General features: G+C 36.8%; 2 protein-coding genes across 2 annotated transcripts; both read left to right on the top strand.

Annotated features, from left to right (window-relative positions):
* Window positions 1-3717: 3717 nt before the first annotated feature.
* LOC103723271 (plastidic glucose transporter 4-like) lies at window positions 3718-17895 on the top strand. The gene is made up of 14 exons (XM_008814148.3): window positions 3718-4140; window positions 4542-4838; window positions 6318-6429; window positions 6669-6736; window positions 7056-7188; window positions 7279-7378; window positions 7472-7584; window positions 9083-9176; window positions 9284-9437; window positions 13554-13700; window positions 13813-13886; window positions 15095-15183; window positions 15304-15418; window positions 17257-17895. Exons 2-14 carry the CDS (start codon window positions 4559-4561, stop codon window positions 17437-17439), a joined length of 1662 nt encoding a protein of 553 aa, XP_008812370.1. The 5' UTR covers window positions 3718-4140; window positions 4542-4558; the 3' UTR covers window positions 17440-17895.
* A 3261-nt stretch (window positions 17896-21156) lies between these two features.
* Window positions 21157-26766, top strand: LOC103723272 (ribonucleoside-diphosphate reductase large subunit). The gene is made up of 17 exons (XM_008814149.3): window positions 21157-21384; window positions 21484-21545; window positions 21669-21756; window positions 22119-22382; window positions 22472-22712; window positions 22796-22872; window positions 23515-23685; window positions 23772-23864; window positions 23944-24093; window positions 24184-24270; window positions 24366-24530; window positions 24618-24737; window positions 25389-25591; window positions 25678-25827; window positions 25907-26054; window positions 26178-26261; window positions 26377-26766. Exons 1-17 carry the CDS (start codon window positions 21157-21159, stop codon window positions 26470-26472), a joined length of 2427 nt encoding a protein of 808 aa, XP_008812371.1. The 3' UTR covers window positions 26473-26766.
* The last annotated feature ends 691 nt before the right edge of the window (window positions 26767-27457 follow it).

Genomic DNA, 27457 nt, shown 5'->3' on the forward strand with positions numbered 1-27457 from the left:
ATTATTGTATTATACTATAAATATTATATTATATTACATTACATTATAATACATTAATATGTTATTTTAAATAATTTAATATTATGTTATATTATGAAAAATCAATTTATACTAATAATTATAATATTTTATACCTTTATTATTGTATTATACTATAAATATAATATATATTACATTATATCATAATACATTAATATGTTATGTTAAATAATTTAATATTATGTTATATTACCAAATATTAATTTACTCTAATAATTATATTACTATTATGCTATATTATAATAATATTATTTTATATTACAAAAATATTATACTATATCGTATATTTATGTATTAATATATGTTATGTTTTATTATATTCTGTTATATAATACTATGCAATGTCCTTTATGGTAATTTTGTCATACAAAAGTACTTTTCCAGTTTGTTTATTAAACACAAAACAAAGTACCACAGCACTTTATGAATGTAGTTACCAAACAGCAAACAGCTTTTTATAACAGCTCTACTTCAGACAGCTCTACTTCCAACAGCTCTACTTCCAACAGCTCTACTGCCAACAGCTCCCCCAAACAGGGCCTAAGGATAGAAGGAAGCCAGAAAAAAGAGAGATTTGAATAATGATAGGAAGAGGGAGAAAGTTAAATACGGAGCGGATTCAAGTATGATATCTTCACTTGAATAAACAAGGATGATTTGGATGGATATTGCTATTAAACACATGCTATATATCATGGTTCTTGAAATATTGTATAATAAAAATGAAATAAGGTTGGATTAAGATATTAGACTAGAGACTGGACTTAATATTTATCTATATCACCCATCAAGATGCACAAGATATACAACTATAAATGTGCATTTCATGATCATAAAAATCTATTTACCACATATTTTCTATATTTCTAAAACAAATATCTTAGATATTTAAATCAATTGTAAGAGATTTTAAAATTGATTTAAAAAGCGGGACTCAAATCATGATTCTCTTGAAAAAAAAAAAAAATCCTTGTGGTTGGTCACTGGTTTCTATTGGCATTTGGCAATGAGATTTATTTTCATAACAAATATAAAAATTTAAAATTTATAAGCAAAGCTTTTCTTCCCCATATTAAATAATTTTTTAATATTATTTTCATCAATAATTGTAATTGTCTATAATTTTTATCCAATGATGAAGTGCGCATTGCATATATCAAAAATTATAACTACTATCCTGTCTATGACTTTCCTACTAATCATGTTTTTACCTTTTTCTGTGATGCCCGTGGAAGGGCAGAAAAAATTTAATCTTTTCTCTAATGACCTCTTGGAGGGTAACGGGGGAAAAAAATACTCATTGGACCGCGAGTAGGAAAAATAGGACGGACAAAATGTGCCTCGGGAATGAACATTGGGAGGATTTGTATCCCATCATAACTATTTTTTATATTTGCCCGCTGAGATGATCGGTATTGGGCTAGTCTGTCGCCTTGACACGCGGTTGGTGTGGAAGCCAGAAACTTGAATGGTTTCGAGGGAAGGCCAACTTGAACTCAATTTGAAAAATGAATTGAGATCATCCTAACCTGAAGAAAAAAAAAAAAAAAAAGAAGCAATCTTGACTTCAACGGTGGCACGTGGGGCGGTGCAGGCTTTATCATACGAGGCCCGCACTCCAGGAAAGTGGCAGCAGACAACTGCCAGCTGTTTGACATATCGGTTCCGGAGGCAGAGCTCCGAGCTGCCTGGGTGGGCATGCGCCATACGAGGATGGTCCTGCAGGCTAGTTCGATCATCTTGGAGGGCGACTCGGCCACGGTCATCGGATGGATCCAGAGGGGGGCGATGGCTGATGATACAGACCATCCCTTGATCCGTGACATAGGGATGATGATGGGAGATGGGAGAGCCTTTCTGGCTAAGCATGTATTTAGAGAAGCTAATGGGATGGCCGACTGGGTGGCGGCCCATCACTCAGGGTACACTCTTTGGGCAGGGGAGAGAGAGCTACCACATGCTCTCCGTGAGTTGTTGTATTTTGACTTTCTTGGATGTATTCGTACATATATTGTATGAAATACTCGTTTTCAGCAAAAAAAGAAAATAAATAAATAGTGCATCAGTTTTAGATCAATTTCAGGGTTTAACTCAAAGATTGATATTTAAAGCTATAAATTTGGGCCTAGACCCAACCAGTCCATTGACACCCTCCTATACAAGCATACCTCTCTTGAGCATTAGTTCATGTCTAGCTGCACAACTTTTTGAACCACAAAATAAGAATAAAAATAGATTAGATAATATCCATCTAGATTCTTTTTTTATTTAAATCTATCTGAATATGAATAAAAATTTAAATATCTAACTAATATCTCTATCCATGAATATAGATATACATAGACAACAATCCAATCCATATTCAAATATTTAATTTTATTCATAACTTTATTAATTTAATGTATGGTCTACTTAGCAACATTTTTGATTCTGTGGTCATAAAGTCTAATATTCATATTTATATATATATATTTCTGATTTAAAACAAATATAGATACAAATTTTTGCATATATATATATATATATATTTGTCAAACAAAATAAATATGATTATGAATATACTAGTATTCTATTCATGTCAATACCAATTTCAACCCTGCACCAAAGTCATCTTTGCTCACGTTCTTCGGTATATGTAATGGGTGGTAACGTGTTGGACTGTCACATGACTTAAAATACAAAGTAGACAAAGGAAAGAATATCCAATTACATATTATAAAAGTAGATATAAAATATGGAAAGAAAGTTAATATGGAGTTGAAAATATAACAAATCCTAAACATCACACTTGCTTCATTTCTCTCTTCAATGTCATCATTTCTTCTTTCAATCATAAACTACATTTTTTTTTTCCTAATGGTCCAAATTATACTTTGATTAGCTCATAACTGACCGTATAGTTATCACTATCTTAGTTATATGGGTTTGGATTTTAAGGGTTTGTCCATGTCTTAACAATTCATTGAGTCCGGGACACACACTCAAACCTAGGGGTGGCAATCGGGTCGGGTCAGGCATAAACAGGTCGGGTCAAATACAGGTCGGGTCAGAAAACTATAAATCTGAATCCGACCTGTTTATTAAACGGGTCAGGAATTGCAAACATGAACCTGACCTGTTTATTAAACAGGTAACCCGACCCGACCCGTTTAACCTGTTTAATAAACAGGTAACCTGTTTACCCAACCCGACCCGACCTGTTTAACCTGTTTGCCCAACCTGACCCGTTTAACCTATTTAGACCTGTTTAATCTGTCCAACCCAACCTATTTAACCTGCCCAACCCGACCTGTTTAGACCTGTTTAGACCCGTTTAATCTGTTTAGACCTGTTTAACCTGTTTAACCCGTTTAACATGTTTAGACCTGTTTAACCTGCCCAACAGTTAAACGGGTTAAACAGTTTAAACGGGTTAGACATCTAAAATCCGTATCCGACCCAATTAATAAACAGGTTAAACGGGTCGACCTGTTTACGATCCGAACCTGTTTAGGCCAAACCCAAACCTGTTTATGGCGGATCGAACACGGGTCGGGTTGGCGGGTCGGGTCATATTTTGCCACCCCTACTCAAACCAATCCATTCATGCTTGGGTGGGTCTTGAACTCCTGGTCAACCGAAAGCCAATCGGATTGCATCGTACAAAGGAGACGTTCCGTACTTTATTCCCAGGAAAATGGCACCGAGCTTCCCTTCCGAAGGCCGGGACGACAAATGGCAACGCATCCGCGCGAGGTCAGAATATACTTCATAGATATCATCGCATCGCAAATGGCCATCCAGATGAAACCCACGCCATTTCGAGGAACCATTGAATACTATTCGCTTCTGTCAGGTCTCCTCGTGGCGAGTCTATCCATTCTCCCCTCTTCCCGCAAGAGGACAGTAGAAAAGGCTGCATTTGAGGCTTTCCGCTAGATCCCGTTCTTTAAGGCCTTGGCGATCAAATTGACGTCCTTCTCTCCGAACTTTTTTAGAAACTCCTCTATCTCTCTCGGCCCCCCTCCAAAACAGCGGAATTATCAAAGCTTGTTCCCTCTCGCTTATGAGAATAATATATATAAAGAAAACTTCTGGGGAGAACCAACGGATCAAAAGAAGGTGAGCGGAACCCCAAGAAAACTAAAGAAAATTTCCTTCTTTTTCGTTGCTTATATTCCTTGCTAGATTGATCGATGAATTCTCAAATACCGGCGCGTTTCATCGATTTTTTTTGCGTTATTTCTTTCTTTCATCTCAAAGATCGCATGGTTTTTCCTTTCTGTTTTTTTCATTTTTCTTTTTCGTTTCCGTCATCTCGTTGCGATGTCAAAAATTTCGATGGCTCGTGTTTGACTTTTCATTGAGGCTAAGTCGTCAAAAGGTCATCTTTTTGAAGTCAAACGGTTTCTTTCTTTTGTTTTTGTTTCTTTTTTCTTTTAAGATTTGAATTGGCTCCCTCGCCAAGAAGTAAGGATTTTGATTTCGTTTAGTAGATTTCATTAAATATATATGGAATCCAGGAGATCGAGGGGAAAAGATGATGCAAGCTGCTGCGATCGCGGGCAAAGGAAGCATTCTTGGTGCCTCTGAGCTTCAGAGTCATCACAGGAGAGGCTCGGCCGGTCTCGGCGCGTTCCAAGGGAGGAGTTCGGGACCGAATGATGTGCGGATGCCGAAGGGTGGATTCTGTTGCGGAAGTTCGCCTTTCGGTTCTTCGCTGAATCTGGGAGTGGACATGGCGCGGGTGAGGTCAGGGGTGGAAGGGGTCTTCAGGTCCGGAGAGAAACCTCGATGGGTCAGGGTCCAAGCTTCTTCTGGTTCGTTTGCTTCCCATGACTTCGGTCTTCTGTTAATTCTTGGATGCTGCATGCATTTATTGTTCTCTTGGGTTGGGTTTCTTGATTCGTCTATAAAACTTTGGGAGCCGTTCGATATTATGGTCACAGAAAATCTTTTTTATTTCTTATCAGTTTTTAATTCTCATTCCATGCATTTATAATTATCGATTTGTCTTCCACACTTTGATGGACTATTTGACGATTCCAGTAGTCTGGTATTCTTTCTAAGTTCTTATGCATTCACTTGAATTAGATTTTTCTTCTGGTTGTAAGTAATTTAACTTGCGATGTTGATCATGAGAAACCCTTCAAGTTCAGGGATCGCTTCCAGTTGAATTTATCTATTCATAACATGATGCACATCCCCCTTTTGGGTTATTTAAAGATTTTTGTATGGAAGATCTTGGCATGGATTATGTCAAAGGATGGTGGTTGTTAATTTCAAACACTAGGTAAAAATGTCAAGTAATACTTACTGCAAAATCAAGCTTTGTAGGGCACATAAATTCATCCTCTCCATGCCATTTCTTTATTATTAGTTCTGGAACATACAATTCATAAGAAAGGATCTTTTCATATGGCCTTATATAAAACTTCATCAACTTTCCAACCGATAATGGACTGATGGGAATACGTATTTTGTCGACAACCAAGAATGATCGGGACAAGGTTGGGTAGTATGCTGATACCTATAATGTTAAATTATCCACCTTCTAGATTAACTCAACGGCTAGATTGATGAGTAGTAGTCAAGGAAAGAACCCAATGCTTTCTAGTCATAGGTTAAACACCTAAATGTTAATCACTCAAGGGGAGGATTGATGTGATGAGAAACAACAGCCAACTACATGTTTCGCAGTTTCAGTTGAGGATCTAGAAGGACCATTTGGTGAAATGGTTAGTTTTTCATCACTTCCTGGTTTTGAACACCAAGGTCCCTTTGACATTGTTACTTTTTCCTCCTTATGCATGCCGATGGATGAAAATATGATGCCATAGACCCAACTGCATTTTCAATGACAAAGGGTGTATTAACCCATGTTAATTTCCTGTGTAAACTCCAATTGATGACACTAGCATAACCAAGCAGTCATGAGCGAGTATGTTGCTTATCTATGCAACCTCTTCCGTTGCTATGAGCTATGCCATGATCACTATCCCTGCCACCAGGCTTATCCTTTAGTTGTCTAGAAAACTTTCTTCATGTCTCAGTGGTATAGATAATTGTGTTGAACATAATAGGTCCATCTTGCTGGGCACTTAAACTGTTTTCATATATTGAAGCCTGGACGAATTATTCAATCATTTGCTGAGAGTGGAAGTTCTCGCATTACAAGAACTTCTAAATATTTAGCCAGCCTTGTTATAATATTGAATATTTGTTTTCACTGTCATACTGTTACTTCTGTTCTACATATTCTGTTTCTTAGTGACATACTACCTTTGGCTTCATTTTAGGTGATCTGGAGGATGCTCCTTCTGAAAAACTACAAGCAAAATCTTCTGGGACTGTCTTGCCATATGTTGGTGTTGCTTGCTTGGGCGCCATTTTGTTTGGATATCATCTTGGGTATGTGCTCTAGAGTAATGTTATATATCTACATTTACTGCTATTGGGTACTATAGGGTATTCAGGAAGCATTCCATAGTCAATATTATCATTCAACATTTTGAAGCTGCAGTTGCAGTGATAACACTTACATATGGGATGTGTTTATGGCCCTTCAATTCTTTGTCAGTATAAAGCTATGGCAGAATTTGAACCGGAATGACAGGATCTTATTTGTTGAATGATATTATATATTGCAGAGTGGTGAATGGAGCACTTGAATATCTTTCAAGGGATCTTGGAATTACTGAAAATGCTGTACTACAAGGTATATGCATCAATGATTCTTGTTAGTTATTTTTATTTCAAGAAGATCTCTTGAAATCCTCTGCCATGATTCTAGTTTATATGGAAGCTATTTTCAAAAATATTAGAAATAAAAGCTTGTCTATTCTCTTTGACTTGTATTCAAAAGGTGCTGGCTGCTGACAGACTGGAGTTGCTTGTGCATTTTAAGATGCCATTTTATTATGCAACTCCATTGCATACTTGTTTGTGCATCAATAGAACTCTACAAGGGCAAGGATTTTAAGCTTTGGTTGCATTCACAGAAGCTGTGTTTCACATATTTTTTTCCTTCTCTCCAGGATGGGTTGTTAGCTCATTACTTGCAGGTGCTACAGTTGGTTCTTTTGCTGGAGGAGCATTGGCTGACAAATTTGGTAGAACACGAACTTTCCAACTGGATGCAATTCCACTTGTAATTGGTGCATTTCTCAGGTGCGTCCCATTATTGTTCACATTAGGCTGCAAATATCCAGTTTAGCTTATGCAGATAAATATGTTTAAGCTGATGAAAAATGGTTGCAGTGCTACATCCCAGAGTGTACGGGCGATGCTAATTGGCCGGTTACTTGCTGGAATTGGAATTGGAATCTCTTCTGCCATTGTGCCACTATACATATCTGAGGTCACTGATTTTGGAAGTTAATATTGATCACTGTAATACTCTATCAATAACAGTTGAATGTTCTCTGTAGCTGAAATATCTGCCAATATTCAGATATCACCAACTGAAATTCGTGGAGCACTTGGATCTGTTAATCAACTTTTCATTTGCATCGGAATTCTCGCTGCTTTGGTTGCTGGATTGCCTTTGGCAGGAAATCCTTTATGGTGTGTTCTCCTTTCCTGGTTCTATTATAATATCAAAAATAGCAGGTACCGAATTTCATTTGATATTTTATTAGCATGTAAAATAAAGAGATTCTTGTCAGTCAAGGAGAATTTTGGTTGTACCTGCATTTACTAAATAAAGATTCTAACTCCTGTGTAATTTCTAGATGTTGTTTTTTATGCATGCCAAGTTGATTGTAAAAAAAAAAAAAAATTGCTCAAGAAGAAAGTTATGTGGTGAGAATATTCATTTTTCAAATGTTTTGAAATGAAGAGAATTTTCTCGAACAGAAAAGTTAGATGAAATAAAAGGCTAAAACTTTTTGAAAGAGGCTTAAAAATTTTCTTCTCTTTTAATTAATTATTCTGGGCGAAAATAGGAAAAAGTGAAATGCGTCAGGCTACATCCTTTGTATTTTATGCCACTCTTTTTATGCAATTTTCTTAGTACAACCAGATAAGAGATACTTCTCATTTTATTGTCTTGTTTTCTCTTCCAGCAGTGAATTAGTTGTCTTCTCCTGCAGTTTCCTACAACCCGATGCTTAAGAATCATTATATGTTGGCAGCACTTTTTCTTTTTGACATAACCTATGATTTTGCCTGAAGTCAATGCTGTGCAATAGTCTTTTCATTTTAGTATTATACTGCTAGAATATTATTGGTCAATTTACTTTCCAACTTATTCTACCAGGATGCTTCTCAATGTATATGTTTATGGAGGTGCAAAATATGAATTAGTTAATTACTTAAAGTCTTTATCCCAAAAAATCATCCAGAAGCAATGCCATCATTGTTAGCATAGGCCATTCATTTGCTTTTTGAAATCTGTGGTTGATGGAAGCTCTGGTACTAAGATATTGGGTATGACAGATTGACGGTTTTATATTGTTGTATTCTTGGTCTATTAAGATGCCTCAGCTGAAGATGTCACTACACTTTCAGTTGTGACGTACTATAATCATAAATGCCATGTGATACAGGAGCATCTTTGCTGTGTTTCTATCCATAAAACATGAGTTTAGATCCTGGAAAGGTTTATTTGGATTCTTAAATCATCCAAGCAGTTTAGAACCCTAGTGAATACTACCATAAGAGAATTCTAGCATAAAGCACCTGCTTAAATTAAAGATTCAAACCAGATATCTTTGTACTTCTCAGTAAACAGTTGTTACTTGATGCTTTACTTAATAACTATACCTTCCTTGAGCTTCAGCCTCTTTTAGATATGTTCTCTTATTCTGGGGATCTTGGTTCTCTGTTTAAAGGACATATCTTTTCACAATTCATGGGTAGATTTCTATAAGTGATAATTATGCTATGAGTAAAAGCAGTGTTGTTATGCATATTTGGTTATTCGGTTCAAACCTCCTATATAACCATTATGTTTGGGAACTTTTGGAATGGTGTCCATAATTATATGAAACTATGAAAAAGCTCTATCTTATTCTTAAATATATCTTGTATATATCGTATAACATTCATATCCTTCATCCAGGTGGAGGACAATGTTCGGTATTGCAATTGTTCCCTCTGTCCTATTGGCATTGGGGATGTCTATGTCTCCAGAAAGTCCTCGCTGGCTCTTTCAGGTTTTTGTTCACCAAACTACTTAGTCTCTTTTGCATACTTTAGATTTATTGTTTCACATCTTTCTGTCATGGTGCTGAACTTATGTTTTTGATTTCTTTCAATATAGCAAGGAAAACTATCTCAAGCAGAGACAGCTATAAGGAAACTCTTTGGAAAGGAGAAGGTTGCCGAGGTTATGCATGATCTAAAAGCTGGTGGCCAAGGTTCCACAGAATCTGATGCCAGTTGGTTTGATCTCTTCAACAAACGCTACAGGACAGGTAGTGGCTGTTCGTAATACTATAGGACTGTTATTATATTCTTCACACTATCAAGTGCTTTCATCATTTTGTTCTTTACAGAAAATAGGCTGTTTTTCCTGATGAACCTAACATTCTTTTCATGTTTTGAATGTTTGTAATGCTATAGGATTGGTAATATATTCTTCACACTATCAAGTGCTTTCATCATTTTGTTCTTTACAAGAAATAGGCTGTTTTAACTGATGAATGTAACATTCTTTTCATGTTTTGAATATCTTGATTGAGGTAGGTTCCATAATTAAATGACCGAAGCAGTAAGATTTATATATGTCAAGGAGCTTGGATTCGATATTTGATGCCATACCAATTTCCATATAAGCCATTGCTGCAAATAACCATGCATAAATTTTTGTACCTACGTATGCAAGAAATATGATGAATATTTGAGGGCATCGTAAACACAATGCTCTTTAGTGCTATAAGTATTCTTAATATAGAACAATTTTAGAAATTCACTTACCTGAACTCAAAAAAGGGAGTTCTCATCAAGAAACACAGTACAATTAGAGATATGAGAATTTATTTGCACACATGGCCTTTACTACTACTGCAGGCCATTAACAACCAATGTACAGACTTTTAGAGCTATCTAATTTCATGATGACAATTGACAGTGAAAATTAAATGAGAAAAAGTTTAACTAATGTTGCTTATCTTCTATATTAGGATGTTCCTCTGAGTTAAGCTTGGCCTCAAGCTTATCTAGAACATAATGTTATACATTCGAAGCTCTGAACTTCCAAAGATGTAATTATTGTCATTGCAAATCCTGCTAATTACAGAAAACAAAACCTTCTGCGATCAAACAAAATGTTGTGTTTAGGGTTTTGCAACAGTACTAAGATTGCACAGAATAGATTTAGGCAAATTTATACTAACCATCCATCTTAAAATTAGTGGTCAGGATTGCCTCATGATTAACCGGTAAGATTTGGTTCGGGGATGAAGTGCATGGTGCAAGTACACGCGATTATGCTAAAGTTTGAGGATGTTGGTTTTGAGATCAGGTTTGGTTTTTCCCCTATATACAACTTGAGATGCATGGGGCGAGAGGAAGGGGGCTTGGCTGCACAGACACCTTCCAAGCAAGCGCAGAGACAGAGAGAGAGGATGTAAGGAATGAAGCGATGGTTCCCTAGATAGCACATGAATGAGGGGGTGATGGCAGCGGAGGGGCAGGTTGCTGGAAGCATGACAATGGAGGGGTGAGGAGATATGAGGAGGTGGCCACAGCATGGAGGAGGGGTAGTTCACTGGAATTGCACTGAGGCGGCGATGGGAAACCAGTGGAAGCAGACACTGCTGTCAGCCTGTTCCTCACCGAGTTTTTCTCTTTACCCTTCACAAAGGAACATATAGGACTGATTAATTTTTCAATAGAACATTACCAAAGTAAAATATTTGTGTTCATCATGCATATCTGCTATGAATTATTGACATTATTGCAATCCGTATGATTTGGAGATGAATTCAATGCTTGAACTTCTACAAACATTTAACTTCAACCAAACAATCCTAGTGTCAAACCTTGCATTGGACCTTATGGAGAGAATGTCATTGGTAAGGGTAGAGGGGCACTAGATTCAAAAGAGTTGTATAGATTTCCTGCAGGATAAATGAGTCAAAACTATTGATACTGTCTCCTAAGCACAAAAATGAACTGTAATATATAACATATGATTTATGGAAGAAGGTTACTTCACACTCATCCAAATTGAGGAATCTCTGGATTTGAAACTTGAAAGTGGTGTCGTCCTGAGTATCGGACCTGGGTAATTCTGCTAGCTGCGTGTACTTCCCTTTCCCTCGATGAAAGATTTATTGGAGAGGGGTGAGAAGAAGAAGAAAACATTAAGATTAGACATGGGTTTCATGGGCTTTTAGAGGAGTTGATCAAGAGAAATTATTATCATTTTGCGAACAACTGCAGCATGACAGTGGTCTATGCACCACTTCACGATTATCTTGATGCACTTTGTCACACCATCAGGTTTGGCATGAATCTCCTCTGCTTCTTTTTTCTTGGGTCATTCATACTTAGTAAAAAAATCGAGGGCATTGTTATAACAAAAAATTGAATAATAGCCGTTCAACATCTTAAAATATGTTAAAAAAATGGCTTAGTACTGTATTTTGTTATAAAATTATGTAGTAATCATTGAACAATCTATATGTGTTTTTACAATTGTAACTATGTTATATAATGGTGATAGTGACCATTATTTGATATCATCCCTGTTTTAACAATCAATATTAGTTTGTTACATTAATATGATTAAAAATATATATATCATATTATTATTTAATTATGTAATAATATTATATATCATTTTGTGATGCTGTTATTTCATGGTAATAGAGCATTATATGATATCATGAGAATTTGTTATAAAATTAAGGTTTTTAATATTTTGGCTTACTAATTGTCTATTGTCTTCTATATCTGCCATTTTATGCTAATACCAAGGTTTGTTGAACGATATCGAACTAGCCTTTTGGGGTGCACCGAATCGGATCGATTGGGAACCGGCACTGGTTCGGTTAAATAAATCCTCCTCACACTATTAAACCCATGCTTGTGACTCGATCCCCCTCCCCTCCTTTGCTACTCGGGATATTCGAGAGTGCCCCGGCCACCCTGCTTGCGAACACCACCCCACCCCCTGGCCACTCAGATGGTCGCCCCCCCCCCCCCCCCCCCCCCCCTCTCTAGCTTTCTCTATGCCTGTATGCTCTGGAAGATTGGAACGGTACAATATGGACCCACACCTTGGCAAACTGGTTGTTGGCTGGTAACTTTGCCAATACTGGTTCGGTGAACCTTGTTTAATACCAACTAGATACAAATAGTTTAGCATTTATTACATGCTTGTAAAACGTGATGAGTTCTAGGCTTCAATGATGATGAATATGTATTAGAGAGAAATAATTAATTAAAGTGATTAGGCTTGAGTATTCTCTCCTTTGAAAAACAAGGTAATAAGAGAAAGAAAGAGGAAGCACAAGCAAGAAGCTGTTGGAGCTGTGAATCTAACAAAGAAAATATTTATTGGACATTCACAGATTAAAAACACCAAAACAATAAGTGGTATTTCATCGTTCTCTAAGGAATACAAAGGAATACAAAGCCTTGTAATGATCATATGCTTGTTGAACTTGTTTTGACTCAAAAAAGGAATACAAAGCCTTACAATGAGTGACCAACCTAAATATTTTTGGATCCTTTGCAATTACCCCAAGATACATTTATTTATTTGTTTATGTATGAGAAACACTATTGCCACCATTCATATTTGTACCTGAGACCGCTTACTTGGAGAGAGGGGTACTAACTGGCCAAGCTAATAGCTGTTAGCATATATAATACGCAATGTATTAGATCCCAGCGGAACAGGGCTCATCTTGGCTGCCCCGTTCCATTCCTATGAGAAGATGGAATCAGGGCAATGGCGGGACTCCGAAACTCATCCACCTAGGAAAAGAAGAAGAAAGAGGAAAGAAAGAATGCAAGGAAAGAAGAAGAAGAGGTAAAAAGAAAGGAAGGAAAGAAAGGAAGGAAGGGAGAAGAAAAAAAGGCAAGGAAGGAAAGAAGGAAGAAGGGGAAGAGATTCACATTTTGAATCTCACATTTTGAAAGAAAGGAAGATTCTTACTCTTGACTTATGTTTCACATTTTTCATTTCAAACCATTAACAAGATATTAATTCAGCTGGTTCTCCATCACCCACTTGCTCACGGATCCTATGCTGAAGCTTCTATTATGTGCTAATTTCGAACTTATGCATTCTGAAGTTTCCCGTACGCCACTAACTCTAGTACTCTACTATCGTCATAACATGTGCATCCACCTCCTCCTTTGCCAACACCAGGACATACACATAACATTAGCTTAGTATAATGTTGAAGCTCTCTCTTCAAGTCTTGGTAACACTTTCTGACTGTACATACATTATAATGCTGCATTTTTGTGTCATTTATGCTGTCTGTATGTCTGCACATTCAGGTGCTCACTTGTATTAAGCTGAAATATCCCATATACAACACATGTTTTCTGACAAATGTCGTCAACTGCAGTTGTAAGTGTAGGGGCAACATTATTCTTGTTTCAACAGCTGGCTGGTATAAACGCTGTTGTATATTATTCTACATCTGTGTTCCGGAGTGCGGGAATTGCTTCTGATGTTGCAGCAAGTGCTCTTGTTGGGGCATCAAATGTCTTTGGTAGGTTTCTTCTATGTCTAAATCAAAACATGCGAATTGAGTTTCTCTGATTTCAGTTTTGCATATCGTATGGATGATTTTATTTATCGCATGATTTATTATGTCATTGCAGGTACTGCCATCGCATCTTCTTTGATGGACAGGCAAGGAAGGAAAAGCCTCCTAATCACAAGCTTCACTGGAATGGTAGCCCCTTTTTCTTATCTGCATGTCCATCTACATCATATTGTTTTTTTTTCCCCAGATATTCAAGAAATAATGCAATCAATGTATTATAAGTGTGCAAGAACTTTGGACTCAAACTGCTTAATGCATGAATATTCGAGAATAAATGTGCATACTTGCACTAGCCTCCTTTGACAAGACACTCCATTCTTGGTGCCATAATGTTGTATTGCGGCATGTCCAAGTGTACAAAAGCACCATTATTTCATATTTCTATAAAACAATAAAACAAGTGTCCAACTAACACGATTTGGAGCTATGTTACCATGAAACTTGAGGAACATGTGCTGAAGTGAAATCTTACATCCATCAGATGATTAAAGAATAAAGAACACACTTTCTTGCGGATTAAATAGTTCACACCGATTGTCATCACAAAAACAGAATATAATTAACAAATAAAGAATGAAGAGAATACATCATGAGTGCTTAAGATGTTGTAATACATGTATCTACACGGTATCTGTAAAAGCTTCCAATAAAGTTAGTCCTTTTTTGCCTAATATTTAGCAAGAACTATGTATTAATGTCTACTAGGACTGCTGATGGCAGCTAATACGTTGAAAAAGTTGTCTTGAGGTGTTAGCTATCTTTGCAGTCACTTTTTATTAATCTATCATTGGTATGAGCTTGGGGCTTGTGAATTGATCTAATCATGTTTTTCTGTCTATTTATCTGCCAGCAGTTTCACACTAATAATTTGTTGTTTAAGTGAAGATATAAGAAACCCAATCTTTGATTTCAGAACCTCTCATTATTTTCAAAGTTCATGCTTTCTGTTATCTTCTTCCAAATAGTCTGGGTAAGGCTTGCTCTTATGTTTATGAGTTTTCTATTATCTTGAGTTTAAAATTGTAAATCATGCGATTGCAATGACTAGAAACTAAACATGTATATGATTGTTTCTTTCTGTACTTTTAGTTGTATTCGTGTCAGTTTTCCTAAGCAGAATTTTGGTTTGGCACAAACTGCTGTGGAAAGGTAGCTAAGGATAGCCATATCAACCTGTTGGCAAATGGAATCGCCTAAAATCTTAGTACACCAATGTTGTCTTGGTTTACCATCTTTTCTACACTTATGTCTTTGGTTTTTATGTCTGATATATTTTGGACAATTTTGAATTCCCATTCCTGATTCCTGTAATGTGGGGATGCCTGTGTTTTCTGAAGGCTGCTTCAATGTTGCTCCTTTCATCATCTTTCTCTTGGAAGGTTCTGGCACCTTATTCAGGAATTCTTGCAGTGTTGGGCACGGTGCTGTAAGTGTGTTTAGTTCCCTTACAATTTGCCACTCTTTTTGATATTTTTTTTTTATTGTGTTTGTTTCCTCCTTTCTGGGTTTACTTGTAACTAAGTATGTTACTTGATTTTGATAACAGATATGTGCTGTCCTTTTCACTGGGTGCTGGCCCTGTACCAGCCCTTCTGCTTCCTGAGATATTTGCTTCCAGAATCAGAGCCAGGGCGGTTGCATTGTCTCTGGGCATGCACTGGGTAAGTCAGGCCTAAATCTAGAAAAAGTAAAATCATTTTTCACATGGGGATGAAAATGGGTTTCTTAATCGATTAGTTGCTTGGTCTTTCTTTTCTTTTTTTCTTTTTTCTTTTTTTTTTTTTGCTGCATGCATGGGTGAGCATGTTTGCGTGTCTGTGGTAACATGATCAAATTATCATTTTCGTGCTTTTTCTTAATGTGACTCTCATGCTATGTGGAATGCTTAATTCATCATCATGCTATTTTAAATTGCACAACCATCCCCCTTTTTTTAAAGCACATGAAAACCTATAGGCTGGGGAATGTGTGGTAGCCTCAAGGGCATCGAATGATCTACATCTTTTATGCCTATGCATTTAAATCACTATATTTTATTGGATTTTTTAATGGAAGTTCATGATTTCTACTAAAGCCTTTCAATGCCGCCTCTATATAGTCACAAAACAGGAGTTTGTTGTTCCAAAATTAGCTCAAGCCTTTTTCTTTTTTCCTGCATGATTATGTATCCAGATGTTTTAGTTCCTGTTGCATTGTAGACATCTCATCTTTACACTTTTTTTCCCTTGATTCTTAGAGTTGCATGCTTTTAGTTGTCTGTGAATCCCTTTCATTGAATGGTATGGACCAAATGGTTATTTTTTGCATTGTTAAAACTCCTCTATCAATGCCAAGGTGTTCAGGAAATAACTTCTTGATGGCTGGAATTCTTCATTATGGAACCTTTATCATGCGATTCATGCCTTTCTGTGAAATTAACTTATATAATTGGAGCTTCTCATTCATCTGTAATTTGTGGTTATAATTTATTACTATTTTTCATTCAACATTTGCATCATGATGCCAACAGGTTGCAGTCTTATATTTATATGCATGTACAAACATATAAAAAGAAAATGCTATATACATATACCTTGGCCCATCTATGTATGCATTTCCTGATGTTGCTTATTAGGTGGATGCATCATTCATGTTTATTAGTCTATACGTGTGCAGTTGTGAATAGGCATATAAGACACCTCATCACATGCTCGCTTATTGTCTTTGTGTATGGTGAAACCATTAAGTCACTGCTGGGGATTGCTTACACATCCACCTCAGCATTGTCATTCCCGTTGAGCCCATGTTATTGCTTGAAAGAACCCACACATCCACCTCAGCATTGTCATTCCGGTTGTGCCCATGCTATTGCTCGAAAGAACCTGCTGGGTTTGGTGCTCCCATTTTTTCTGTGTGTGTGTGTATGTGTGTGGAGGAAAAAATGGTGGAAAACCACCTCATATTTGTGACATACATATCAACTTATGTTCTGTCTCTGTGAGTGTGTTTGCATGCGTGTGGAGAGAAACGGTGGAAAACCATCTCACATTTGTGGCCCATGTCTCGACTTATGTTTATGCTCAGTTTCCCTGGATTGTAGCAGTCAACATTTGAAGTGTACATCAGCCTCTTTGTGTTGTTGCTTTTCAATTCTTTATTTTTCCATGAAGAGTTTGGAGAAGTGAAAACTATTTTTGGTATTCCTATATCATTAAATTTTCATGGAGGCCCCACTATCATCTATATTCTGACTAAATTTCTATTCATGTCTTTTGTTTGGCACTAACTTTTGAAACTTAAGTAGATTCTTGCTTGTTTTTGATATTATTGTGCAAGGCCTTTCAAAAATCTTTCTTAGTTTGCACAATATTACTGCAGCCTTGATGAAGCTTCTTTGAGTAATGCAAACCATTTTTTTGACTGTTGTCATAATTAGATCTTGCAAAATTCTGCACTAGATTTTGTAACTTTTTTTCCTGATTTATACACTTGATCTTGTTGGATTCTTCCTTCCTCACAGATTTCCAATTTTGTTATTGGACTCTACTTTTTGAGCGTCGTGAACAAGTTTGGGATTAGCAGAGTCTACCTGGGGTTCGCAGCAGTCTGCTCGCTTGCAGTTCTGTATATATCTCGCAATGTGGTGGAGACCAAGGGCCGATCGCTGGAAGAAATCGAACGTGCCCTTAACCCTGCAATTTGATCTGTTAAAGGTAACTGGAGCATTTGCAGGTCAAGAGGAGGGTGGGAACATGGATTTAACATGCTCTCCTTCGGTCCTTTGGAGATAATTGAAGGAAAATTTTTAGGCTTCTAAGAGGCTTTTTTGGATGGTGTGCATGAGTTAAATAAAATTGATCTTGATAGATATCAAGTTCGGTGCTATGACATCTTCAATGAAATTCGAAGATTGCGTAGCTTTAAAATGGTGTTGCTTTTTTTGGATGTTTTGCTTAATTTGAGAGAAAATCAAGATGCAATGACTTGTAGTCCTAGTAAGCATCATTTTGTAGGATTGCAAGCTGTTTAGGCTCTGGAAATTTTCATACTTGAGAAGAGGTTGACATCAAACGTAGACTGTTCTCACGCATGGGTGGCAGTCTGTCTCTTATTATGTTATGACGTCGTCTTAGTTGCAATGCAGCTGCAATTAATATAATTTTTAAAAGTAGTTATTTAAATTAAATACTTTATAATTTTTTATGAGAAAAAGAATAAGGTCCCAGTTTGATGTGGGAATATCTGAGTTGGAGCAATTTTCCTCGATACTCCTCCTTATCATGCCAACTCTAGCTCATCCAAAATATCCGTTGTTCTGATCCTAAAATTTTCAGAATAATGTTATCTTTGTTCATCTGACTGAGTTCCTTTACTGGTACACTGTTTAGTAGGGCTTCTATGTTCCTTTACTGACATGAGTATGAACTTAAATTTGTGACTGGTTATGCTTTTCTGGTATAAGTGGAAACTATTATGTTGAGACGAGCATCTATTTTGCATTAGTTGCAAGCTAGAGCAAGTAGGTGGAGCCTGCATGAAATGTCCACGTTTCACCTCTCCCCCCCCCCCCTCTCTCTCTCTCTCTCGCGCGCGCGCGCGCGCATTCTAAGGAGTGAATTCCAAATTTATGGTGGCATTTGATGACCCAAATGCTATGATTAAGGTGATTTTAGATCATCGGCGATCTTTATCTTGGAATAATTTGATCTCCAATAATCTAAGATTATTGCACTTGGTATGGTATGTTTTAATGATTAAAGATCCTCGAATATCCACAAATAACCTATTTGCTATTTCGTAGGAATCTAAGATCATCGACTATATAATATTAAAACTACCATATATATTCTGTAAAAATATATTTATTAACTATATAAAATATATTGTAAGAAATTACTAATATATTTTATTATTATATTGATTATTCATATATTTTATAAAAAATATATATTTATCTAATAAATTATTAATTTTATGAAAATATATTAATTATTATTTTAGAAGTAATATAATCATTTATATATACTATATTATTATTTTAACACCAATATTTATTTTGATTCAGAAAATAAGGCAAATAGCAGTAATATATTAAATAATTTCATAATTTAAATATAAATTACAATGATATATTTCTTTTATAATTTAAAAATATAATTGAAGAATAATATGACAATCATATAACTAATAATATGTTATAATATAACATATATCATTAGTACTACATATGTAATATCATTATAATAGAATATATAATATTGATATAATATGCTAATGCTATATTGATATATCTTTTCTTTTTTTTTGCTGAATTGAGAAGCATTTTTATCTAAATTTTTGTCTAGGTTTACTGTTCTAGGGTGATCTTGTATATTTGTCCTCAAGGACAGATTTTTTATCACTAGGTTGGTTAGTGATTTGAGAAGTAAGGGTGATTTGGAATCAGAATCATCAAGGTATAACCAAACATGTTGATCTCGTTCTCTCTACCTATGTAAATTTTTATCTTAGGATCCTCATTCTATGCCAAATGCCCTTTATCAATCTTTTATATTCTTCATTTTGTTTTGCCATGTCAATGATACCTAAATCCATCAATTTACCTCAAAAGAACCATGGCCTTGAGATTATTGTGCCTTAATCTGATTAGCCTCGTCAAAATTTCTTATTTTCTATTATATTTTTGCTCCAATTATTGTATTTTGCACTTAGAGGATCCGTTAGAGAAAATTTTCAAAACCAAAATGGCCGGGCATCGGTACACATTTCCACCTGTAACTAGTACTCATATCTGAGCTCATGTATATCCCCACGTTTGCAGGTGGGACGCTAGGTCTAGGCAGAGAGATGGATAAAATTCAGTATTGATCCTCTATAGTCGTCGATCTTGTCTTGCTGATCAGTGGATAGATCCGATCTGCTATTTATCAACAAAACCTGCTACATTTATGTATAGTATCGGTTCTGTGTACAGTGCTATCTTTTGATTTTTTTGGATGTATCCATATCCATCATATATGATACATCCATTTTAGCAAAAAAAAAAAAAAAAGGTCTATCACTTTTCTCATCCCTGATTAAAGCCGCGACGGTTTTAACTTGTGCAGTTGTGCTAGAGGTAAATCAGAGACACATTCTGAGTTGTCTGAAGAGAGCTCGTCGGGACATGGAAAAATAGCTGTTAATTTGGACATTTGGAGGTGGTGAATGGAGGGAATACCGAAAACGGACTAACAAGTAAAGACATGGCATGGTCGGCCATTCAAATGGGTGTGCCATGTGGTGGGCCCTTGTTTGCTCCAGTGGGGAATTAGATAAGGCAAGATATGCATTAGGATGTCGTATATGTATGAGATAATTTCATGATTCCATATCAACATCCAAAGTAAATCCTAGTAGCCCCAGTATCATATTATTACACCGAGCACTATTTTTCACTTCGTAACATCCTAATCTTTTATTCTTCCCTGTGACGTCGCATAAGACTCGTTTTGGTTTGCCGTAAAAATTTCTTCTCATTGACATATTTTTTTTTCAAAAGTTGATATCTAAGCATTAGATACTGGAAAAAATGATTTTTGCATATTTAGTTATCCATAAATTTTTTTTTACATTTGGCCAAGCATATATTATTTTGAGAAAATTCTATAAACTATTTGTTATACTTCTAATTAAAAAAATTAGTTTATTTTATCTAAAAGTTTTTCATATCTTAGATGGATTCTTTTTATGAAATATAAAAAAATTATTTTTTTATAAAATCTATTTTTTTAACTCTAACCACATATAAAATATTATTTTTATTTTTTTATTAACCATATTTTCCACCATTCTCCTTCCGTAAACCAAATGAGCCTTTTAAAACAAAGGTGCCATCTCAACCAACGCAAACAGGTATTTGCAATACTCTTTCGCCCTTTTTCTTCATTTATTTTTACCTTAGCGGATGGGGCGTGGGCCATCGCTAAGAAATTCTTACCATATTCTTCAGGTCATAGTCACTCGTACAATCTAATTCTGACAAGTTATAAACAGGGAAGCTTCCCATATCATTGTCATTCCATCCCGGCCGGTTAAACGACCCCATCCATGGAAGCCGTCGTTTCAAAAACCATACGCTCGCCGATGACTTTTCCACCGTCACCCTCAAAACGCGCGGGAAAAGTTTGAAGCGATTCCTCCATCTCGTATCCACTCACACGCCAAAACCCAGCGCATCCCCGCGCTCGCGCCAAAATATTTCGAAACCCCAAGTTGTCATGCATTTAACTCCAAACCCTAGACCCCCAATCCCCTTAAAACCCCCACCCCCTCTCCTTCTCCTCTCATCGCCTGCTTCCTTCGCTCTTTCCCTCCGTCTGTTCGAAGAAATTCCCCATCCAGAGGAACCATCGTTCTTTTCCTCGCCTCCAATTCCAAGATGTATGTCGTGAAGAGAGACGGCCGGCAGGAGTCGGTACACTTCGACAAGATCACGGCCAGGCTGAAGAAGCTGAGCTACGGGCTGAGCCAGGAGCACTGCGACCCGGTGCTCGTGGCTCAGAAGGTCTGCGCCGGGGTCTACAAGGGCGTCACTACTAGCCAGCTCGATGAGCTCGCTGCTGAGACGGCCGCTGCCATGACAACCAACCATCCTGACTATGCCTTGGTCCTTCCTCGCTCCCTTTTCCTTCTGATCATGATCCCTTATTTGAAAAAAAAAGGTCTTTTTTTTGTGGTGATCTTATTTTTCTCTTTCTTATGATAGCTTGCTGCCAGGATTGCAGTCTCGAATCTGCATAAGAACACGAAGAAGTCGTTCTCAGAGACGTAAGAGGCTTGTTTTACCCTTAATTTGGATGCTTCTTCTTTTGGCATTTAGATTTGGTAATTTTGCATTCATAATTTTAGATCCCTGGCAGTTGGCTTATGAATTGATGGTAATGGTTGCAGGATTAAGGATATGTATAACCATTTTAATGAGAGATCGGGGCAGAAGGCCCCTTTGATTGCTGATGACGTCTACGAGATAATCATGAAGGTGATCTGATCTTGCTATCCTCTGTTTGAAATGTATATGAGATAATTCAGGGTCTTTACAACTCATTTCTGTGTCCTGTCAGATTGCTTTCTAACAGTAGTGATGCTAAAATCTTGTTATATATCACCACGTATTCTTGAATGTTCATCATCTTAAGACCATCAAAGGAATTTTGGACTCTTCGGTTCTGTTTGCATCTCCACTTTCATATCCATGAGGTTTTATGAATTCACTTCATGACTTCTCCTCAAGATTTCACAGTTTTTCATAAATTATCATATGTTTGCATGAAATCTTAGTTTGTAATATTTTGTTTCAACTGTTGGTTCTTGTGTAATGTGTTCTAATTGTATGTATTTCAGAATGCTGCTCGCTTGGACAGTGAGATAATTTATGACAGGGATTTTGATTATGATTATTTTGGTTTTAAGACTCTTGAGAGATCCTATCTCTTGAAAGTTTCTGGAAAAGTAGTAGAGAGGCCGCAACACATGCTGATGAGAGTTGCTGTTGGAATCCACAAGGATGATATTGATTCTGTTCTCAGAACATACCATTTGATGTCTCAACGCTGGTTCACTCATGCCTCCCCTACATTATTTAATGCAGGCACTCCAAACCCTCAAGTATTGTCTCCTGTGCTCTTTCAAAACTCTCAAAATTATTTGGAAAAACTTTTTTTGCTTGCTTGTTTATTTTAATTAAATTTTGCCAGTTAAGCAGCTGTTTCCTTGTCTGCATGAAAGATGATAGTATTGAGGGAATCTATGACACTCTGAAGGAATGTGCTGTTATAAGCAAGTCTGCTGGAGGAATTGGTGTTTCAGTTCATAATATACGTGCCACGGGTAGTTATATTCGTGGGACAAATGGAACTTCTAATGGCATTGTGCCGATGCTGAGGGTGTTTAATGATACTGCTCGTTATGTTGATCAAGGGGGAGGCAAGAGAAAGGGTAAGCAAATCATGTTAACTTCTTTTGCTTTCTTTAATATCAGCTAGTAAGGCATACAGTTGTTGATTGCCATATTTTTTCAGGTGCATTTGCCGTGTATTTGGAGCCTTGGCATGCTGATATTTTTGAGTTCCTTGATCTTCGAAAGAACCATGGGAAGGTATCATCTGTAGTTTTGCAAGTTCTGAACGGTGTAGTTCAATTACATGTTTATGCTTAGTCTTTAGAGATGTAATTGACCTTGTATACTATTTGGTTCTAGTTGGAGTAACAAAATCGGTTAGCTACTTTACCAAATCACTAAGGTTTCTTCAGCATACAAGATTTTCAGTTAATGAAATTTCAGTTGATGCTAGCCTGATAAAAGGTAGCATATAACATTGTTTTATCTATCTTACTTGATGTTACCTAATTTTGTTGGAACTCCCCCTTGAACCATGTTTACAAGTAGTGATGTGACTTTATAAAGTCAAAACTATAATAGTAATACACAATCAAATGGGGATTATTCAATGCCAGATTTTATGTTCCACCATACTTTGCTTAGAAGATTTGTAGCTTTTATTCTTTAAGTGGACATGCACTTCATGTCATCTTCTTGAGTGTACAGCGATAAGCATACCAGGCAACTTTAATAAAACAAATATGCTAATACAGGAAATATGCATGATACGTAATGCCAAGACTATCCATATAATCTAACATCCTTCTGAGGCAATTATTTCCAATAATGAACCATATGTTCCTATTAATAATAAATTTATCCTTTCAGTATCAGTACTCAGTTTCCAAGTGTTCACAGGAAGAGCACAGGGCACGAGATCTTTTTTATGCACTCTGGGTTCCTGATCTCTTCATGGAGAGGGTCCAAAGTTATGGACAGTGGTCACTGTTTTGCCCTAATGAAGCTCCAGGATTGGCTGATTGCTGGGGCGAAGATTTTGAAAAGCTGTACGCCAGATATGAAAGAGAGGTAATCCTGGTTTTCAAATTTGAATCTAATGGACAGAATTTTAAATTGACCTGGGGCATTCACTGATTTCTGCTTTAAAACTCTAGGGCAAGGCGAAGAAAGTTGTTGCAGCTCAGAACCTTTGGTTTGAAATTCTGAAGGCCCAGATAGAAACTGGAACACCATATATGCTTTTCAAGGTATTATACTAAGAATGTCAATTTCTATCACATCATTTAGTTTTCTGGGTTTGCATATGAATTTCTTATATGTCCACAGGATACCTGCAATAGAAAAAGTAATCAACAAAATCTGGGGACTATCAAATCTTCAAACTTATGTACTGAGATAATAGAGTTCACAAGTCCTACTGAAACTGCTGTGTGCAATTTGGCATCAATTGCTTTACCACGGTTTGTCAGAGAAAAGGTATATCCTGCAGATCATAACTTGTAACTTCTATCAATATGTTTCCATGGGACAAGATATTCTTACATCATCGGCTTTTATCTCCTTCAGGGTGTTCCTATAGAGTCACATCCATCTAAGCTAGTTGGCAGCACTGGATCAAAGAACAGATATTTTGACTTTGACAAACTAGCTGAGGTGCTTTGCTTTAATTGCTTGATTTTCATAGAATGGGTTACTTTACACTATTTGTATGTTACCGTTCTTTTATTTTTCTGTTCTTAATTTAACAGGTTACTGAGACAGTTACAACAAACCTCAACAAAATAATAGATGTTAACTATTACCCAGTTGAAACTGCAAAGAGGTCCAATCTACGGCACAGACCAATTGGCATAGGAGTCCAGGGCTTGGCAGATACTTTCATCTTACTTGGCATGGCATTTGATTCTCCAGAGGTGTGTGCAAGGCATAAGAGATTCTTTTCAGTACCATCTTTTGAAGTGTTTGATTTACATATCTAACTAATTTAATTGTGTTTGCAGGCGCAACAGCTAAACAAGGACATATTTGAGACTGCATATTACCATGCGTTGAAAGCTTCTTCTGAGATTGCTGCAAAAGAAGGAACCTATGAGACATATCAAGGGAGTCCTGTCAGTAAGGTTTGCATATCCTTGTGGATTTTTGAAATGTTTGTCTCTCGTGGTTTTGCTTTTGGGCATATGAAATTCAGTTAATCTTATGAGAGCTTACTAGGGGTTTGCCCCTTGCAAATGTTGGTAAATACCATTTTCCCCATCAATAGTTACTGAGAAGGAAAAAAAATGCATCCCCACATGGCCTAAGGGCTAAGGATATCAAAAGAAAAGATTCCTTTTATCTTTCATTCTTTATAATGTGTTAGCTACTAATTCTTCAAATAGGGCATTAAATTGCCTATTGGCAGGAATTAGATTCATACAAGGAGTTGGACTAGATTAAAAGAAAAAAACCAATGGTTTATTGGAAAATATCTGCTAATTGCTTTGAGCCTTTTGAGTGTCCATCTACTGCAAAATCGAGACCAGTGGATGAGTGATCCATGTGGTGCCTGTAGTAAAATCAATGGTGGTATGCATGAGGCAACACTGACATGTTTAGTTGAACATGCGGTCAAACTCATGCAAAGATATAGATATGCCATTACTTACTAAAATATGAGATTTTGTTTACTTGTGTAATATATGATTTTGCTTTTTTTTTTTCTATGCTCAAACGCTAATATAAAGTAAAAGCTGTGATAACAGCATATTGTCTGCCCTTTTGATGTGCAGGGAATTCTTCAACCTGACCTGTGGAATGTAACCCCATCTGACCGATGGGATTGGGCTGTTCTAAGGGAAATGATTTCTAGGCATGGAGTAAGAAACTCCCTTCTTATGGCTCCGATGCCAACTGCTTCCACTAGTCAGATTCTTGGCAACAATGAGTGTTTTGAGCCCTACACGTCGAATATCTACAGCCGCAGGGTTCTGAGGTCTGTTCTTATACACTTCCAGTAATGTCACTAAGCATTCAGGCAAGCATTTTTAACATTTTAATTTGTTGTTTCTTCAAATCCAGTGGAGAATTTGTTGTGGTGAACAAACATCTACTGCATGATTTGACGGAGATGGGTCTCTGGTCCCCAGCCCTTAAGAACGAGATCATTTATGAGAATGGTTCTGTCCTCAAGATTCCTGAAATTCCAGATCATCTGAAAGCAATTTACAAGTATGCATTTGTCTCTGTGCATCTAATTTTTCATTTTCTCAAACGTATACCTAATGTTAGCATTGTGGTAATGTTTCAGAACTGTATGGGAGATTAAGCAAAGGACACTGGTTGACATGGCTATTGATCGTGGGTGCTATATTGATCAGAGCCAGAGCCTAAATATTCACATGGACCAGCCCAACTTTGGAAAATTAACTTCCCTGCACTTCTATGCTTGGTCTAAGGTTTTCTTGCATTAGTCTTTTACTTCAACCAGTGATCTTCTGTTTTACTTGTTTTACTGCTTGCCTGTCTTTCCTTTTAGACAATGCAAGTTGTGATGTTTTGAAAATTTTCCTTAATAAAAGGGTCTCAAAACTGGGATGTATTATTTGCGTACACGTGCGGCTGCTGATGCAATCAAGTTTACTGTGGATACTTCCCTCATCAAGGTAAATGCTTTATTTTTCTATTTATACCGTTATCATGCATATTGTGATCAGTTATATACCTTCAGTATTGTGTTTTTGCATACTCATCTGAGAAACATGATTGGTGGAAATACAGAACAAGCCAGTGGAAGATGAGGATGCAGAGGCAAAAATGGCACAGGTTGTTTGTTCCTTGAATAACCCAGAAGATTGCATGGCATGTGGGAGCTGAGATCTTTACTACTGGGGCTCTTATCAGTGTTTTACATGATTAACTGCATCCTATGAGAATGCCCCTGATCAAATCTTATATGCATGCTGACTCGGTAAAGAGTCTGGCCTCTTTTTCTTTAACCTTGCCTGATGGAAGTGGAACTTGTAACTTCATTGATGGATCCATGCATACATGGCTCTGTAATCGGTTCGTTCACAGTATGGTCTGCTATTGCCAAAATCATCTGGATGTGCTGTTGTGTATAGCTTGTTTTGGAATAAAATGTTTGAATGTTTTATATGCTTGTAGTAAGTGTTTGGGCCTTTGTAAAGATGAAGCTTTTACATGCTTATGATCTAAAAGAACAATTAACTAAAGCAGTGGAGGTTTGGACCGGAAAGTGTTTTTTTTTTCTTTAAAGATCAAAAAATCAGAACTTATGGATACAAGCAGATTGCTCTACATCCCAAATGCCAGATGTAAATCTTGTCCAATGATCCAAATCGTTTAAAGATCCAATCTTTCTCTCATTTTGAAAAGAGAAGATGAAGTGGCATGAATCCTTGCCTCCTCCCTGGCCTTTTCCTGTTTCCTTTCAGTGCTATTTAACCTACAAGGATAGATGATGGAATGCTCTGTACCAGGGGCAGGACAATTTGGGGGATAATAGCGGGCCAACTTATCATTTTGGAATCAAATTGGATTGCAATACTCTGCTTTCTTAACATCTATTACATGGGATCCAGATGATTGGCAATGTATAAGGTCGAGCTCTACTTAGGATATAAAGTATAAACAAATAAAGTGTGTCTGGAGGGAGAGCTCCGGGTTCCATCTGGTCATGGAAGGCACCGATCCTCTCTCGGATTAGCTTGATTTGAGGCGGTTCGACGTTGATTCTGCCCTAAATTAGGTGATTCGCCTCTTTCCGCTGGGATTTTGGTACTCGTGCTCTAATTTGTTCTCTATATGAACTCGAAATCTTTCACGCTTTTTCATGTTC

The sequence above is a fragment of the Phoenix dactylifera genome, chromosome 8, assembly GCF_009389715.1.
Source record: "Phoenix dactylifera cultivar Barhee BC4 chromosome 8, palm_55x_up_171113_PBpolish2nd_filt_p, whole genome shotgun sequence".
In the NCBI taxonomy this organism is placed as follows: domain Eukaryota; kingdom Viridiplantae; phylum Streptophyta; class Magnoliopsida; order Arecales; family Arecaceae; genus Phoenix; species Phoenix dactylifera.

What these genes read in the sequence shown, in the direction of transcription:
- LOC103723271 (XM_008814148.3), top strand. Translation starts at nt 4,559, where the DNA reads ATGATGCAAGCTGCTGCGATCGCGGGCAAAGGAAGCATTCTTGGTGCC. An exon ending in GCAGTGTTGGGCACGGTGCT is followed by an intron (nt 15,184 to 15,303) that starts GTAAGTGTGTTT and finishes TTTTGATAACAG; the next exon opens with ATATGTGCTGTCCTTTTCAC. An exon ending in TGTCTCTGGGCATGCACTGG is followed by an intron (nt 15,419 to 17,256) that starts GTAAGTCAGGCC and finishes CCTTCCTCACAG; the next exon opens with ATTTCCAATTTTGTTATTGG.
- LOC103723272 (XM_008814149.3), top strand. Translation starts at nt 21,157, where the DNA reads ATGTATGTCGTGAAGAGAGACGGCCGGCAGGAGTCGGTACACTTCGAC. An exon ending in TTCGAAAGAACCATGGGAAG is followed by an intron (nt 22,873 to 23,514) that starts GTATCATCTGTA and finishes AAGTGTTCACAG; the next exon opens with GAAGAGCACAGGGCACGAGA. An exon ending in AAGGGAGTCCTGTCAGTAAG is followed by an intron (nt 24,738 to 25,388) that starts GTTTGCATATCC and finishes TTTGATGTGCAG; the next exon opens with GGAATTCTTCAACCTGACCT.